General features: G+C 54.0%; 2 protein-coding genes across 5 annotated transcripts; one reads left to right on the forward strand and one right to left on the reverse strand.

Moving 5' to 3' along the window:
• Positions 1-2,703: 2,703 nt before the first annotated feature.
• Positions 2,704-10,620, reverse strand: RRP9 (ribosomal RNA processing 9, U3 small nucleolar RNA binding protein). Its single transcript, XM_047775702.1, has 15 exons — positions 10,457-10,620; positions 10,151-10,233; positions 6,918-7,030; positions 6,461-6,528; positions 6,337-6,378; positions 5,939-6,065; positions 5,209-5,333; positions 5,034-5,126; positions 4,538-4,638; positions 4,320-4,454; positions 4,174-4,236; positions 3,878-4,023; positions 3,716-3,795; positions 2,978-3,051; positions 2,704-2,869 (listed from the first exon to the last, which is right to left on the reverse strand). The coding sequence occupies exons 1-15, from the start codon at positions 10,541-10,543 to the stop codon at positions 2,776-2,778; spliced, it is 1,431 nt and encodes a 476-aa protein (XP_047631658.1). The 5' UTR covers positions 10,544-10,620; the 3' UTR covers positions 2,704-2,775.
• Positions 10,621-11,177: 557 nt separating this feature from the next.
• PARP3 (poly(ADP-ribose) polymerase family member 3) lies at positions 11,178-17,779 on the forward strand. Of its 4 annotated transcripts, none has more exons than XM_047775670.1 (11): positions 11,179-11,359; positions 12,023-12,207; positions 12,552-12,677; positions 12,896-13,084; positions 13,304-13,436; positions 13,516-13,742; positions 13,993-14,142; positions 14,276-14,362; positions 14,604-14,781; positions 16,273-16,428; positions 17,153-17,779. In XM_047775670.1, exons 2-11 carry the CDS (start codon positions 12,025-12,027, stop codon positions 17,320-17,322), a joined length of 1,599 nt encoding a protein of 532 aa, XP_047631626.1. In that variant the 5' UTR covers positions 11,179-11,359; positions 12,023-12,024; the 3' UTR covers positions 17,323-17,779. The 4 variants fall into 4 exon arrangements, with proteins under 4 accessions (XP_047631646.1, XP_047631626.1, XP_047631637.1 ...); XM_047775681.1 differs by lacking the exon at positions 11,179-11,359 and adding an exon at positions 11,714-11,810; XM_047775690.1 differs by lacking the exon at positions 12,896-13,084 and having other exon boundaries at positions 11,178-11,359.
• Positions 17,780-17,978: the final 199 nt, after the last annotated feature.

The raw sequence follows: 17,978 nt of genomic DNA on the forward strand, positions 1-17,978 counted from the left end.
ATTTAGCAAGATCTGGGAGTTCCCGTCATGGCTCAGTGGTTAATGAATCCGACTAGGAACCATGAGGTTGCAGGTTCGATCCCTGACCTTTCTCAGTGGGTTAAGGATCTGGTGTTGCTGTGAGCTGTGGTGTAGGTTGCAGACATGGCTCGGATCCCACGTTGCTGTGGTTCTGGCATAGGCCAGTGGCTACAGCTCTGATTAGACCCCTAGCCTGGGAATCTCCATATGCCCTAGAAAAGGCAAAAAGAAAAAAAAAAGCATTTAGCAAGATCAGCAAGTTCATAAAATCAATGTGAACTCAATATAAGCATATATTTATATACATTGTCTTGTAAAGGCATTATTTTAAAAGGTGGTTGAAATTAGGAAGATATCCACAAAAATCAGCAGTGATCAACTCTGATGAAGACATCAGAGTTGGGGGGACAGATTCTGACTGGTGTAAAGTGACACCTCATTCTAGTTCTGATTTGCATCTCTCTAATAATTAGTGATATTGAGGAATTCCCGGTGGCTCAGTGGGTTAAGAAAGTGGCACTTATTGCTGCAGTGGCTCACATGGCTGCTATGACACAGGTTCAATCCCTGGCCTGGGAACTTCTGCATACCATGGGTGCGGCCAAAAAATAATAATGTTGAGCATCCTTTCATGTGCATTTTTGGCCATCTGTCTTCTTTGGAGAAATGTCTATTTAGATCGTTTTTTGTCTTTCTTTTTTGGCCACATCTGCAGCATGTGGGAGTTTCCCAGCCATGGATCAAATCCAAACCACAGCTGTGACCTACAACACAGCTGCAGCGCCGGATCCTTCACCTAGGGCACTGGGCCAGGAACTGAACCCACACCACCACAGAGATAATGCCAGTTCCTTAACCTGCTGCACCACAGCAGGAACTCCCTAGATCTTGTGACCATCTTTTGATTGGGCTTTTATATATACATAAAGCTGTATGAGATATTTGCATATTTTGGAGATTAATCTCTTATTGGTCACTTCCTCTGCAGAAATGTTCTCCCATTCCATGGGTTGTCTTTTCAATTTTTTTTTTCAATGGTTTCCTTTACTGTGCAAAAGCTTTTAATTAGGTCCCTTTTTTTTTTTTTTTTTTTAATTTTCATTACTCTGGGAGGTGGGTCCAAAAAGATACTGCTGCAATTTATACCAAAGAGTGTTCTGCTTATGTTTTCCTCTAAAAGTTTTATAGTATCTGGACTTATGTTTAGGTCTTTAATCCATTTTATTTTTGTGTATGGTGTTAGTGTTCTAATTTCATTATTTTATAGGTAGCTGTCCAGTTTTCCTAAGAGCAGTTTGGTTTGTGTGTGTGTGTGTTTGCTTTTTAGGGCCACACCCATAGCATATGGAAGTTCCCAAGCTAGGGGTCGAATCAGAGCTACAGCTGCCAGCCTACACCACAGCCAAAGCAATGCAGGATAAGAGCCACATCTGTGACCTATACCACAGCTCACAGCAATGCCAGATCCTTAACCCACTGAGCAAGGCCAGGGAATCTGAACCCACATCTTCATGGATACTAGTCAGATTCATTTCTGCTGCACCACAATGGGAACTCCCCACACCAGTTATTGAAGAGACTCTCTATCTTTTCCCCATTATATATCCTTGCATCCTTTCTCATAGATTAAACCCAGGCACCTATGGTCAACTAATTTTGGGCTTTCTATCCTATTCCACGTATCTATATTTTTATGCCAAGCACATTTATTTTCAAACTTTCATTTCTTCCTGGGAATGTGCTCATAGAAAAGGGGTTCGTGTGTTAAGAGGCATTTCCTTGTTACTTGCAGCGCTATGCAGGAAGTATGCTTATGCTGTCACTGAGTTCAGTTTAAGGCAGGACATGTAGGAGTGAATTCTAGCAACACCCTCTGATCCATAATAGGATTTTCAGGGGTTCAATCTGAACCTGACCTTTCTGGCCCAAGAGAATGAAGGCAGGAGCAAGCATGTCTAAGGAAGAGGCCTAAAGAGCAGGGGACACCTGTAGCTTCCTCCCCGGAGGGGACCATGCTCACTGCCCCTCAGAACCACAGGCTCAGCTGTTGGACACAAGGCATGAAGGGAAAAGTTAGAGCTGAGCCCTTAACATCCTCTGCTCACTTTCCACTGAGGAGAGGAGACTGCACTGCACTTCTGCCCTCCAGTCCGTCTTTCCGCCCTTTTTACTTCACCCCATGGCAGGAGCAAATCATCCAAGTGGTGAAATCAGAATGAACATTCCTTTGACATGTTTACTTGGGAGGAGTCCTGCAGCCTGGCTGCCACCTGGACCAAAGGGCAGAGCTATTCCCAACTCTGACCCTAGTCGCCAAACAGTGAGCAAAGTTGGATCCCACCTCCACCCCAGCCTCCACCTCAAGGCAGTCTGACTCCTAAAGCTTCCTGCTCTGGCCTGGGTACAACAGGTCAGCCTGCCTTGTAGGCCTAGCTGCCTAATTCATTTCAGTTCTCAGACCCCACAGTCAGCCCTCACACTCAACTGGACAGCCACAACTTCTGACCCCCACCAGCCCAGAGCAGCAAGTGGGAGGCTGGTCACAGAGGATGCTCAGGGTCCAGGAGCCAGAAGCTGGTTGAGGACTCCAGGCTCAAGTTCCCAGGACAGGATATAAAGCCCCCGGGCCTTTACCAAACCATCCCCTGCCCTCCCCACCCAAAAAGTTGGAGGAGACAGGGCCCAAAAGAGGAGGCTTTTAATACAAAGGCAGGGGATGGCCTGGGAAGAAGTTAAATAAAGAGGATGAGAGTGTCAGGAGCCAGCAGCCGGGGGCCTGGGGGCCCTGTGGAGAGGGATGATGCAGACAGAGTTCCGGGCCTCTTTGATCCGCCACCACCGGCCAAGCCTGCAGGGGTGAGAGAAGCAGCTGAGTTCAGGCCCAGCCCCACCCTGTATCCACCTCCATTCCCACCCAGCCAGTGTCACCTGCCCACCCTCCAGGGGTGCCTCATACCTGTGCTCCTGCCCCACCCCGGCCACCAGGAAGTCCCCAGCACTGGAGAACTTGAGACTATTGATAAAGCCCACCTGAGAAGAGAAGGACAATGCAGTAATATGTGGGAACAGACACCCCACACCAAAACCACAGCTCCAGGAACACAAAGGCCCAGCCTGGGTTAAATCCCTGCCCTGCCTCCTGCCACCTGGGCCAGCCCTCTACCCATCAGGGTCTCAGCCTCCACATCTATGAGCTGAAGGAGGTAGAGTGTGAGCCTTGTGGTGAGGCTGTGGGAATTAAGGAGACAGTATGCCAAGTGTGGCCTGGCTCCTGGCCCTGGAGACCCCCTGACCAGCACTGCTGACTCAAGCCCTGCACTGTCACTAAATGTCAATGACAGATCCTGCCACTCTGCCCTAGGTTGCCCCAAGGCCACACACTCTAGCCTGGCATTCAATCTGGCAGCAGCCATGTAGAAGTGATCTCAGCGCCAGCCCTTCATGCCTTTGCCCACACTGTTTCCTGCCTTGTACCCCAGTACCCAGGGCAAGGCCTAGGGCAGGAAGGGGAGTGGAGGAGGAGCAGAAGGAAGAGGAGGAAGGGAGGGGTCCTGCAGGCCCTATGCTAGGAGCTGAGGCTACAAAAAGAAGTCATAGTTGGCCCTGCTCTGAGGAGTTGCCCTTCTGGCAGGAAGACTGCAAGGGGCCTTGGGGAGTGTAGTAAAGACAGGCTGGGTATCCAAACCTCACTCACCAAGGGGATGTCACAGAGAAGGTCAAGCTGCCGGAAGCCCTCCCCGCACTGCCAGAGCCGCACAGAGTTGTTGTGGGAGCCTGGGATGCAGGGAAATAGTGAGCAACCCCTCACCAGCCCCCCCATGTGATCCCCCTCCTCTCTGCCGCACCGGGCACCCACCTGTGGCTATGAGGTCTGTATTGAGCAGGGCCGCCACTGACAACACCCAGAAGGGCTGCTCCAAGCCCTGCTCCCCCCGCAGCCCATGGGCCTCACGCTGCAGGGCAAGCGGCCGCTTCTTGGAGAGGCCCCACAAGGCCACAGAGCTGTGGACAGGAAGCAGGGCAGATAAGGTCACCTGAGCTCTCTGCCTCAGTGTCATCTATGGAGAGGAGTTACAACAGCTTCTGAGCAGAGGGGATCCTCTGAGGCAGGTCCAAGGCAGCAGCGGGAGACATCCCAAAGGCAGCTCTTACCCATCATCGGCACCTGACACCATGTGCTCCTCGTTGATGAGCTGGATGCTGTCGATGGAGCCCCTAGAGAAAGGAGCCATGAGGGACATGACCTAGCCTCACCCTCAGCCCTGGCAGCCCCCACCTGGTGCAACAGGCTGCCTTACTGGTGGCCGTAGAAGACAAGCTGAGACTCCTCAGGGATCTTCCACACACGCACAGTCCCGTCCCGGCCCCCCGCTGTCACGCAGCACTCCCTGCTCAGGGCATCCAGTGCAGCCACAGCATCCTGGTGCCCGAAGCTGGAGCAGGAGACAGAGGGAGAATGGACTTACCCATGTACGAGCACAGGTACGTTGCGTGCCCTCTCCCCACGCACACTCACAGTGTCTCCACGTAGGAGTTCTCTGCCACATTCCACACCTTCACGGAGCGGTCATGGGACGTGCTGTAGAGCTGGTGGGTGCCTCTACGGAACGCCAGCCCCTAAGGGTGCATGGAAAGAGGACAAGAGCAGACCTGGCGCGCGGGCGAGACAGGTCAGGCCCAGGGAGGATGTCCTGAAAAACAAGTCACATGGCACAGGGCGCCAGCCCCCCTTGCCAGTGCTCTGTGGGGGTTCTACGTAGAGCCAGGGCACACTTGCCTGCCCCCGAGCAGTTGCAGACTTCTCAGAAGCCTCCCTCTCCCTAAGCCAGCCCACTCGGTCTCCGCCAGCTCTCCCCTATCACTTCATCTTGTTTCTGTCCTTTATACCAAAGGGCAGGTTCCCTGACGCCTGGGACCCTCTGCCTCATTCACCCCAGCCCCCAGAGCCCAGCACCATGCCTGGCCCACTCAGGTGCTCAAGAAATGTCCACGAAGGAGGCCCAGCTCCTCACCGACACGGCGTCCCGGTGTCCCGTGAAGGTGTACAGGTGCTGGCAGCTCTGCGCCTCCCAGATGAGAATGAGCTTGCTGCGGTCACCTGAGGCCTTTGGGGATGAAGACAATGGCCACAGGCACTCACTGGGTGCCCTGACTTCTCACCCACCCTCGGGGCCAACCCTGCCTTACCAGGTACTTGCCATCAGAAGAGATGGCCATGCAAAGGATGTGGCTGCTGTGGCCGGGGGGCTGCCCCTCAGCACCCTTCTTGGCTCGAGGGATGACATGAAGCTTCCGTCCACTCTCCACGCTCCCTGACACCAAGGGGGAGGAGAGACACTACTGGACTAGGGGGTAGGACTGCAATGGCAAGCCCCCTCAAGGGCAGCATGGGGCTATGGAAAAAGTCCTGGCCTCAGGTCAGAAGATCTGGCTCAGCTACTGTTGAGCCCCTGGACAAGTCATCTCAGTTTCCTCATCTGTTCAGTGGTGACAATACTTCCAAAGGGCAGCCATGAAACCAGAAGAGAAGGAACGCGAAAAGGCTTTGGGACTGATGGTGCGAGTTCTGGCTTCTACTACTGTGGGTGGATAAGGACAGCACTCAGCAGGCCAAGCCAGGGAACCCAAGAGGACTGTGCAGAGCCTCAAGTGTCCTCCAGCCCAGGTGGCCACCTGCAACATCAATTCCCATTAAATCACATTGCTTCTCCTTCATCATCTCTGATGACAGTGACAGGGAGCTCAGAAGCTCCATTCCTGGGCAGCTTTCACTGTCACCCAGAAGACACCCCTTAGGGAGCAAGCCTGCCTCCAGAAACTTCCCCTATCAGATCTAACTCTGCCCTGATTATTCTCTCCTCTCCAGACCAGCTCTCTACAATGACCCCTGGGGGCTGCACCCCACCCAGGCACTCACACTTAATAATGGTGCAGTCTTTGGCGGCAGAAAAGATGGCCAGGTCGTCAGGGGTGATAACCAAACATGTGATGGAAAGCTGGTGGCCCCGTAAGATTCGGATGTCAGCTGGGGCTGGGGCCTGGATCTAGGCAAGCAGGAGCGGGGTCATTGCAACTGGGGGCAGGAAGGCCCCCTCCACACACGCCATCCTTTCCCATGCCATCCTTTCCCACCACCTTACCCAGAGAAGAAGAAGGGGACCCAGGGTTGCAAGAACCAAACCCTTACTTAACCCTGTATGCCCAAGTACAGCCACATTCCACAGCAAAAACCCCTCAGCCTGACTCCCAGTCAGGCCATCTGCCCAACAACCCAGGTGATTCTCTAATCTGAAGCCAAAGTGCCCTGCCACTCACCTCCTTTGCCACCGACTTCTGCAGCCTGCCCCTCTGCTCGAGCTGCACGGAGAGGAGATGGATGAGATCCCAGGAGCAGAACCCGCCCCATCCCTTTCCTCCCACCACCCACCTCCACACTCACCACGTCCTCCTTCAGTTTTCCCGCCACCTGGTCCTCCTCAAATTCACGGGCCTCAGCCTTCTCCTCCTCTGTGTATGACAAATCAGGCCAAGTAAACCTAGACCAAGACCCCACTTTTCCCTTCCCATCCCCACCCACTACCTCAGTCCTGGCCCCTCAACACTTGGGCTGTGTACCATGAAAGTTCAGCCCCCTCAGGCAAAGGGAAAGGAGGGCTGGTTGGTCTCCTTCTGCCCATCCCCTGCCCTTATCAGATCAGTCTAAAACCCCCTAAAGGCCTGGCCCATCCCAGGAGGCCCATCAGAGCTCTTGCCCACATTCCCACAGGGCAGCCAGCACTAGCAGCCCCAGCAACCCACTGGGCACCTGCATCAGTCACCCACCAGGTGTCTAGGGCCACAGCAGGCAGACTCAGGCACAGGCTCTACTCCTCACCTGCCCAAGGCCACAAGCTCACCTTGCTGCTTGAGCTGCTCAAGATAAAGCTTGGCCAAGCGCAACTTCTTCTCCTGCGCAGTCTCTTCCAACTCTTCCTCCTCCTCCTCCTCCTCAGTCTTCCTGGGAGCTATGCTGTGGGCAGGAGGGGGCTGGGTTTGAAGGGGCTCAGCCAGCTCCTCTGGCCACTCACCTGTCCCCATCCCTGACAGCCTCCGGCCAATGGTTGCCCATGCAGAAAATTGAAAGATGTGATTTACCAAACTGAAAGGGCCCACCCAAGGCCCAAGATAATGGTGAAAACAGACCCCAAGCCCAAAGAGGTCACTGTGAAATCTCTCAACTCTGGAGGGGAAAAGATGTTCTATGGGCTTGCAAGAAAAATCAGGTCATGTACAAAGGGCCAGGAATCAAAATGACTTCAGACAGCAGGAAACAGAAGAGCCACATACATAAAATTCATCCCAAAATGCTAAATCTTGGAGGGGCATGCCAGTTAAACTATCTATGATGAGTGGTGATATTTTCAGATGTACAAAGTGCCATAGAATTGGTCCTTTCTCCTCCTTTTAAGAATGGCAGATCTGATCCCTAAATAACAAAGTACACTAAGAATAAGGAAGGCATAGGAGATAGGAAAGAGAAGATCCAACCTGGAAAACACAAAAAGTACATCTCAGAACAACCACCCCAAAACACAGGGGAGTAGCCAGCCCAGATCCAATGCAAGGAACCAGGAGGAAGACATGTTTGGACTATCATCACCCCATCCTCACTGCCATGGCTCCCCTCTGCCCTGAGGATGGGATGCCTGGTGAAGCTTAAGTGGTCTTGGCTTGACTTTGTGCTGTTCTCCAGACTTATTCATGACCTTGCCACAACTTCCCCAGAAGGAACCTTGGAAACTCACAAGGAAGCCAGGTCCTGACCATGCCACTGAAACAGATTTAGCACCTAGCACCTAGCAAGTCATCAGCCAACAGAAGTGGTGCTGCCTTTCCCTTATACGCCAAGGTCAGAACTTCTACTCAGTTTACCCAAATTAATCAATCATTGTTTAGGGGTTCACACATGGGAGACAGAACTCTAAAGAAAACCAAGGGAGGAGTTCCCGTCGTGGCTCAGTGGTTAACGAATCCGACTAGGAACCATGAGGTTGCAGGTTCGATCTCTGGCCTTGCTCAGTGGGTTAAGGATCCGACGTTGCTGTGAGCTGTGGTGTAGGTTGAGACGTGGCTCGGATCCCGCGTTGCTGTGGTTTTGGCGTAGCGCAGTGGCTACAGCTCCGATTAGACCCCTAGCCTGGGAACCTCCATATGCCACGGGAGCGGCCAAAGAAATGGCAAAAAGACAAAAAAGAAAGAAAGAAAGAAAGAAAACCAAGGGAAATATATACACTGTTATGATTTCACTTATATGACATTCTAAAAAAGGCAAAACTCTAAGGAGAGCAGTTACCAGGGGCTGGGAGATGGGGAGAAACTGACTACACAGGAGCAGAGGAGAATTTTTGGAGGGTGGTAAACTCTTCATAGTGGTGGCAGTCACTTGACTATATGCGTCTGTCACAACTCACAGAACTGTACACTAAAAAAGGTGAAGATTACCGTATATAAATTATACCTGAATGAGAAAATGAAAAAAAAAGAAAAAGAAAGGAAACCAAAGAGATGATTAATTCTAGTCTGGATTGGCAGCTAGGGCTTCTAAGTTTCTGCAAAAAGTATAGCTCTGGGAGTTCCTGTTGTGGCACAGTGGTTAACGAATCTGACTAGGAACCATGAGGTTGCGGGTTCGATCCCTGGCCTTGCTCAGTGGGTTAAGGATCCAGCGTTGCCATGAGCTCTGGTGTAGGTCGAAGACACGGCTCGGATCCCATGTTGACGTGGCTGTGGTGTAGGCCAGCGGCTACAGCTCCAATTAGGCCCCTAGCCTGGGAACCTCCATATGTCACGGGAGCGGCCCAAGAAAATGGCAAAAAGACAAAAAAAAAGGTATAGCTCTGGTGGGTGCACAGAGGTTCATCATTTCATCATTACTCTCTATGGTACAATTACATTTCATTAACTCTTCTGTAGCTAATACATTTCACAACACATTTTTAAAATATTTAAAAGTGCTTAGCACAGGGCTGGGCACACACTCATCCCAGTAACATTAGGACTACAAAAAGTATACTAAATTCTTCTGTAAGCAAGTTAAGGCCAACATGTACCCAATTTTTTTGTCTTTTTAGGGCCACACCTGGCTGCAGCATATGGAAGTTCCTGGGCTAGGGTTCAAATTGTAGCTGCAGCCGCTGGCCTACTCCATAGCCACTAAACCAAGCTGAATCTGGGACCTACGCCACAGCTTGCAGCAATACCAGATGTTTAACCCACTGATTGAGGCCAGGGATCAAACTTGCATCCTCACGGAGACTATGTTGGGCTCTTAACCTGCTGAGCCATGACAGGAACTCCCATGTACCCAATTTTAGAAGGAGAATTTCTAAAGCTGACTCTTAAGGAAGGCACCAAGATTACCTGGTATGACAGTTTCCATTCCACAGAGTCAGGCCTGACACTTTGCAAGCTCCCTTTGAACTCTACAACATGCTCCATTCCAGTCACCTGCAGAATAAAGGAGCGACTCAAAGCTCTCCACACTCTGGGTTCAGCCACCACCTGCCCTTCTATCTTCTTCAGCTCCCATTTGGCCCGCTTAACCCCAGACTTTTCTCTGATCCCTGAATGCCTTCCCTACCTCTCCATGAGGGACGACTCCTCATCTCTCCAGATCTTAAACATCCCCTCCTCTGTTCCCAGAACACACAGCTCTAAGATACACATCCCTCACAACAGATTCTGTCTTCACCTGCCTTCTCATCTCTGTTCCCTCAACAGTGAAGCCAGCACATGGCATATGTTGAGAGTTAGGGGGAAACTCTCAGTAATTGTGAAGTTGTGGGAGAGCAGAATGAAGAGTTAGCAAGCATTTCTTGCATCACTCTTTCTTTGCCTGGAATTCAGCTCCCTGCCATGAGCCAGGAATATCTCATTGGTCTCTCATTGGGACTGAAAATCCTCCCCACACAGAGACCCTGCAGGGAAGATGAGAGTTCTCAGGGTCAGAAACTGGAGCAAAGAGCCAAGATCAGAGAAACAAGAGCCAGAGTCTTGGGTTCTAGACTCAGCTCTGCCATTACTTTCTGAGTACTCCTTCCATACACCATGGACGCCAGTGTTTCTTTCCACTAGGTGGGAAAAAACTCACCTTTCATTTTCCGAGTCACTGGATATTTCCTCATTCATCTTGCCGCCACTCTTGAACTTGCCCTTGTCCCCAGAAGAGTCGCCCTAGGAATTATTTAATACTTTCTTTGGTCAGGGGTCCCGACCACCCTGGCACTGACCAAGGGCCCTTACGGTCCCTCAAGAGCCACTGGGAAAGGCTTTTCAGTATCTGGCGCACGGAATGAGGAACGAAGCTGACTCCAGGTGGGGTCCCACCGGGTCCCCAGGATGGGATGATGGTCCCTGTAGCGGGATTGACCTCGGCCCGCCAAAGCGCCACGCCCACCTTTCGCCGCCGCTTGCCGGCCCCCGCACCAGCCCCGGCTCCTGAGGCTGACTTTCTCCGCTTTCGAGCCGCCACGGTCGCCGACATGCCGCCCACTGTGCCTTGCAGCTAACACCGAGGAACTCACGTGGCGGCTAAACCCGGGCGTCCGCAAGACTCCACACGCGGATAGGCTACCACCGCTCGGTGGGCCCCGCCTCCCACGGCTCCGCTGGGTCCTTCGATTGGTTCTGTCACGCCTCCAAGCTCCCATTGGATGAACTCCTATGGCCACGCCTCCTAGGGCTCCTATAGGCTCCCACTCCAGGCTCCTGTAGGAAGCAAACCTCTCCTTGGCGTTTCCGGCCCAAGGCTATGGCGCGTGCGCCCTGCTGCTGGCTGACGTCTAAGGAGTGGTCGGACCCAGACGCCTTCTCAGTGTTTGCACCTCTTGGACAGTAGGAGGCGCCAGAGATACGGGGTTCCTTTCCCTGGAGTGTGACTCCTCCCTGTCAGGGGCGGGTACCAGGGTGAACCAGTCTGGCACTAAATAACCGGGCGGGGGGGGGAGGGATACAGGTAGCTCCGGGGTGAGAGAAGCAGTGACTGCACCTGGGCCCAAGGCCCGTAGACAACCGGTGGAGACATATTGCCTGCCTCAGGCCAGATGAGCAGCGCTAAGGGCGCACCAGACCCCTGGGCCTTGGCTGTGTCTGATCAAGTGTCCACCCATCCATGGGACAGGCTGCCCTCGTCCTGCCCAGCCTCTGACTCACCCGACCGGGGGCCAAATAGCTGGAATCCTACTCATCCCAAGTTCTTTCTCTGCTTCACTAAAGCTTACAGAGGGTTGCTAGGACCAGCACTGTCTGGGAGGTACCCACCCAGTGGCAGCCACCTTTCCCAGGTCCCTGCTTCTCTTAGGTGAGTGCCCTATGGCCCTGCCCACAGCCTTCCCCAGGGCAGGGCAGGGCAGGTTAAATGTGACTGGCTCTTGCTCTCTGGCAGTTCGAACCCATGGTCCAGCACTGACTGGTACCTCAGAACTCTTGAGCCTGCTGGGGAGGGTTTCTGCACCACTACGTTCCAAGCTCTGGAGGGACAGATCTGGCCTCAGGAGTGCTGCCCCCAGGAGCCACTGCCCACTCTCCTCCATAGCTGGATGACTCAGCCCAGCAACCCTGCCAGGCCCAAGTTAGCTGAGAGGGGGGAGGAACAGAGTGCTGGGGGAGGAGGGGGGGAGGAGCCCAAAGGTTGGAGTGGGGAGATTCTTGTTTCACTTTCCTTTCACCTCAGGACACACGGGAGAGCTAGAGAGGATGGAGAGCTCCTCTTCCTTGACCAGACTGCCCAGTCTGGTCACAGGACTGCCCTGGTCTCTGTGACTGGAAAAAGGGGCGTTTCTAGGGTGCAGAGAGCTGGTTTTGGTTGGATCTGGGAGTGGGGAAATTGAGGCACAGGGGGCGGGGGCAAGCAGTGGGAGGTCACCAAAGGGCAAACTCAGGGTGGGGCAAGCTGGTGCTATTCCAGCTAGGTGGGGTGCAAAGGCCGCAGAGGACTGAGGGCCCTCTCTGTGTCCCGGAATAGCCATGGCTCCAAAGCGCAAGCCTGGGGTGCAACGTGAGGGCCCTGAGAAGAAGAAGGGGAGGCAGGGGGCAGAAGAGGAGGACAGTTTCCGCTCCACTGCTGAGGCCCTCAGAGCTGCACCCACAGAGAAGCTCATCATCCAAGTGGACCCCCTGTGCCCACTCAGCCACAACCCCGGGACCAAGGTAAGCTGTGGTTCCTGGCCAGTCCCGGCACCTCCTCTCTCCTGCGTACAAATATATTCAGACCTCTCCCCTCCTGCTTGGTTCTGGCCATGTAACTCAAGGCTCTGAAAGGCTATATCCCATCAGATCTAGATGGGTCATGTCTACTCTTCAGACCCCAGGGCAGGCCCTTGAGCTTCTCAAGCCTTCCGCTACCACACTAAGGCAATGTTCTTAGATAAGACGTCTTCTGACACCCCAGTGTAGTCTGACTCCTGTCAGCATGCAGCCAGGTACCCCATCCCACTCGAAGGTGACCTAAGCCAGCTTGACACCCCCACACACAACACCCTCTTGGGCCACAGGTGCATGAAGACTACGACTGCACCCTGAACCAGACCAACATCGGGAGTAACAACAACAAGTTCTACATCATCCAGCTGCTGGAAGAGGGTGACCGCTTCATCTGCTGGAACCGCTGGGGCCGTGTGGTGAGTGCCACCCGCCCAACCTGTGCCTGCCTCCTCCACACCTCTCCATGCTCAGTGCACACCCCTTGCCCCCTGGGGTCTCTACAGCTTACTCAGGCCCAAAGGCCACAGCTGCCCCCTCCCTACCTCTGTTGTCCACAGGGCCTGCACAACAGAGGCCAGCAAATACTGACGGTGGGCACTGGGGTGGGCACACCCCTGAAAGCTGTTACTTGCAGGGAGAGGTGGGCCAGTCGAAGCTCAGCCACTTCGTGTCACTGGAGGATGCAAAGAAAGACTTTGAGAAGAAATTTCGGGACAAGACTAAGAACAGCTGGGCAGAGAGGGAATACTTTGTGGCCCACCCGGGCAAGTACACACTTATTGATGTACAGAGAGAGGACAAGGTCCAGGAAGCCGTGGTGAAGGTGAAGTGGCCAGGGAGAGAGGGAGGGCCTGGGCCAAGGGTGGGGCTAAACAGCAAGACCCAGCTGATTGGGCTCTGCCACTGCCCAGCCATGCAGCCTCAGGCACAAGCCTCCCAGCTCTGGCCTCAGTCTGGCTAGTCTCTGTCAAATGCCAGGCCACGCTTCAGGTGCGGGTGCCCTGCCCAGCCGCTCCTGCCCACACGTGCCCTCTACCCCTAGGTAGACGGAGGCCCAGTGAGGACTGTGGTTCAGCAGGTGCAGCCCTGCTCCCTGGATGCAGCCACACAGAAGCTCATCACCAACATCTTCAGCAAGGACATGTTCAAGAATGCCATGACCCTCATGAACCTCGGTGAGGGGGGAGGGGCCAGGCAGGGTAGCAGGGGCCCAGGGGTGGCAGGGCTGTGTTTTGAATCTCTACATCCCTCTAGATGTGAAGAAGATGCCCTTGGGAAAGTTGAGCAAGCAGCAGATTGCCCGGGGCTTTGAGGCCTTGGAGGCGCTGGAGGTGGCCCTGAAAGCCCCTGCACACAGTGGCCTCAGCCTGGAGGAGCTGTCCTCCCACTTTTACACCGTCATTCCCCACAACTTTGGCCGCAACCGGCCTCTGCCCATCAATTCCCCTGAGCTTCTGCAGGCCAAGAAGGACATGCTGCTGGTGAGGGTGGGCAGGTGGGCAGGCAGTGGGGGTACCAGATAGACAGACTGAGCAAGGGAGATGGGGGACAGATAGATGGACTGCATTGGGCAGGCTGAAGGACAGGGGAGGAGAAGGCTAAACAGATAGATGGGGTGGGGCTGAGCAGATGGACAGACAGGTGGGGTGGCCATGGTCCTAGTAACATGGGAGGGAGTGGGGAAGGCCCCAGGTCAGGGGGACAGACAACTGCCAGTGCCTGTCACCTTAGGTGCTCGCGGACATAGAGCTGGCCCAGACCCTGCAGGCAGCCCCCGAGGAGACAAAGAAAGTGGAGGAGGTGCCACACCCACTGGACCGAGATTATCAGCTTCTCAAGTGTCAGCTCCAACTGTTGGATCCAGAGGCGCCTGAGTACAAGGTGGGCTTGGGCCTTCTGTCCCTTTATTTCCAGGGCCTGAGGAGTGCTCTGGGACTCAGGGGTGCGGGGGAACCAGTGGGAGTTCTTCCACAGGGCTCTTGCCCTTGGCACCCACCTTCTGCTCTCCCTGCAGGTGATATACACCTACTTAGAACAGACTGGCAACAACTACAGGTGCCCTGCTCTCCAACATGTTTGGAAAGTGAACCGAGGAGGGGAGGTGAGGGAGAGTCCCCCCCCTCCCCCTGCCCCATCATGACCTTGTCCCGTAGGCTTATCAGCTCCTTAGTGAGTTGGCTGAACAACTCTGACCAGTTTCCACCAGGCCTACGTCTTGTGCATGTATGCATGAGTGTCAGTGGCCAGAGGGCCCTTGGCCTTGGTTGTACCCTCTAATGGCAGACAGAAGCACCTGAGTTTACAGGGCATGACTCTCCCAGTTCCCACCTCCTTCCCTCCAGGAAGATCGGTTCCAGGCCCACTCCAAGCTGAGTAATCGGAAGCTACTGTGGCATGGCACCAACGTGGCTGTGGTGGCCGCCATCCTCACCAGCGGGCTCCGCATCATGCCACATTCTGGTGGCCGTGTTGGAAAGGGCATCTACTTCGCCTCAGAGAACAGCAAGTCAGCTGGCTATGGTAAGGCATCCCTTGGGGCCTCGCCCTGAGTGGATACAGGAGCACTAAGGAGGATGGGGCCCGGTGCATGTCCAACTTGCAGTGGATCCAGGAGAGGAACCTCTGAAGGGTCACTGACGAGAGTGCTTACCAGGTCATGCTGGGGATTGGGGGCACTCAGAAGAGGCCCTAGTGGTCGAGGACAGCTCCTGGAGAAGGTGACACAGATAGGATAAGTGTGCCAGCCTGACCCGGGAGGGGGTAAAAGAGGAGCCTTTGAGGTAAAACAGCTGGGGGCTGGTACGAAGACTAGAAGGCTGCAGCAGGACAGCACCTCCTGATAATAAAGCTTAGAGCAAATGCCTGGTGTGGGCGGAGGCTGGGGGTCTCAGAAGATCCAGGGAGCCTTATTCAGAGATGATGGGAAGCATAGTTGAACATGTGTATAGTAGGATCTCTGGCTGCAGCTTTGGAAGATGAGGGAGCAGAGGCCAGAGGCTGCAGAAGTGTGTGTTCTCATGCAGGCGCCCTTGAGAAGGACTGTGGGAAGTGGGATGAGCAGCTTGTGAGAAAGGGTTGAGGAGTTCCCTCTGTGGCACAACATGATCGATGGCTCTTGGGAGCACTAGGACACAGATTTGATCCCTGGCCCAGCGCAGTGGGTTAAGGATCTGGAGTTGCCGAAAATGCAGCTTAGGTTGCAACTGTGGCTCAGATCTGATCTCTGACCCAGAATTCCATACGCTGCGGGTGACAAAAAAAAAAAAAAAGAAGAAGAAAAGAAAAAGAAAGAGTTGAGGGTGTCTCTAATGACCCCAAGTTTCTGTCCAGGGATGACTTCCCCATACTGGATCCTCAGCCCAGGTTGACCCCATTATTGGAGGCCACCACCATCATCCACCCAGGAAAGCAAGGTTGGAGGATTCATCTAAGAGCAGATGGGGCTGGACTCCCTTGCAGCACAGCAGGTTAAGGATCCAGCATTGCTGCAACTGCAGCATGGGTTCAATTCCTGGCCCAGGAACTTCCATATGCTGCAGTTGTGGGGAGAAAAAAAACAGTTGGGGCTAAAGGTTACGCAAGATGAAGGGGTCCACTAGGAGGACAGAGGAGCCTAAGAAGGAGGGGTGGGTAGTCTCAGGAGAGCCATTGCAAGGGGGTCCCAGGGTAGGGGGTGAAGGATGCCCTTCAAAAGGCAAAATCAGCAGAGCAGGCCAGGAAGAAAAGCCCTTACCCCAGATGTGGTCACTGGGAGGTCATTACTGACCTTGGTGAGGGTAGCAGAGGACTGGCCTCAGGGAGCCAAGGAGTGGAGGAGAGAGGTGGGAGGGAGCACTGCCAGGAAAAGAGCCTGGGGAAATGGTTGGAGGAAAGATGGAAGAAGAATGGACACTTGTCTGGGATGGGGCATCAAATCCACAGGAAATAACAATGCTGCAGAGAGGGCCCCAGGGAGTCAGGCGAGGGGCGGGGGGGAGATCTGCCTACCCTGAGCCTCCCTGTGTCCCCCAGTTACTGGCATGTCCTGCGGGAACCATCACATTGGCTACATGTTCCTGAGTGAGGTGGCACTGGGCAAAGAGCACCACATCACCATTGACGAGCCAGGATTGAAGCATCCACCCCCTGGCTTTGACAGTGTCATTGCCCGAGGCCGCACAGAGCCTGGTGAGTCCCAAGAATCTGGACAGGCCTAAGAATAGAGGTGGAGCTGAGATGGAGCAGGATGCTTTCGGGAAGGAGGTGAGCAGGGAAGGGGTTGTGAAGAGGGACAAAAAGTAGCAGGCTTCCTCACTGCAGTTGTCCCTTTGTCAATCAACAAACATTTGCTGATTCAACAAATCATTCCTGGGCATCCGGGAGAGCTTCAAAGAAGAGGTATCATTGACTGAGCATTGGAAGATGAGTGGGAATTTCCCAGGCAGAGAATTGAGGGAGGAGATTCCAGGCAGAAGTCCCAGCGGGGGAGTTCTCACTGTGGCTCGGCAGTTATGGATCTGACTAGTATCCATGAGGACACGGGTTCAATCCCTAGCCTCACTCAGGGGGCTAAGGATCTGGCATTGCCATGAGCTGTGGTGTAGGTCACAGATGCAGCTTGGATCCTGCTTTGCTAAGGCTGTGGCATAGGCTGGGAGCTGCAGGTCCAATTCAGTCCCTAGCCTGGGAATTTCCATGTGCCATTGGTATGGCCCTAAAAAGCAAAAAAAAAAAAAAAAAAGAAGAAGAAGAAGAAGAAGGCCCAGCTGATGCAGTGGTTTGGAGGCTGGCAAGGTGGGAATGAGCAGGCACTCCCTGTGGCAGAAGTGGAGAACATAGAGGATAGGACTAGCTGGTAAAGCCAAGGACCAGTGACCCTTGGGTCATCCGTGGCACTTGCCGTGCCCTGCAGATCCATCCCAGGACACTGAGCTGGAACTGGATGGCCAGCGAGTCGTGGTGCCCCAGGGCCGGCCCATGCCCTGCCCGGAGTTCAGCAGCTCCAACTTCTTCCAGAGCGAGTACCTCATCTACCAGGAGAGCCAGTGCCGCCTACGCTACCTGCTGGAGATTCGCCTCTGAGGTGTCCCATCCCCATCCCCACTCCCTGCCAGGCCAGGCCAGGCCAGGGCCCGGCTGGGAACTAGACCACCATCCTCAATCTTCCTCCCATCCCTGGTGCCCCCACATCACCCCTTCTTGCCCCCAAATCTCCCTCCTATGTTCTAGATAGTGACTCCTCCCCCTCTTATCCTTGTTAGTCCTAGCATGGCTGGGGTCTCCGTCTTACCTCCTAGGGGGACTGGTGTGAACTAATGTTATTTACTGGGACACTAGTAAATGGTGTGAACTAATGTTATTTACTATTCAAGGCTGTATAGTTAGAGGGGTACAGGCTGAAAGTGGGCATGTCCCACATTCACCTGGGCTGACCACCCTGGCCCAGACTGTCCATCCTAAAGAGGTATGATCACTGAGGTGGGTCAACCTTCAAGCATGCACAGGCAAGTTCATTAAACTTTGTATTCACACACCCCCACCCCGGACTCTGATTGTCTGTGCCACAGCTACATCAGATCTGGGTCTCCTAGCTCTCCACAGCAACCCACCGCAGCCCCATTACAGGGGGCGGCCACTCACAACGGGTTGATATGGGTCATGTATGCACCCCCCCCCAGGTCAATCTACGTCCATCACTGCAACATTGAATTTCAAAGGGGACCCTCCCCATCAACTCA

Source organism: Phacochoerus africanus, chromosome 1, assembly GCF_016906955.1.
Source record: "Phacochoerus africanus isolate WHEZ1 chromosome 1, ROS_Pafr_v1, whole genome shotgun sequence".
In the NCBI taxonomy this organism is placed as follows: domain Eukaryota; kingdom Metazoa; phylum Chordata; class Mammalia; order Artiodactyla; family Suidae; genus Phacochoerus; species Phacochoerus africanus.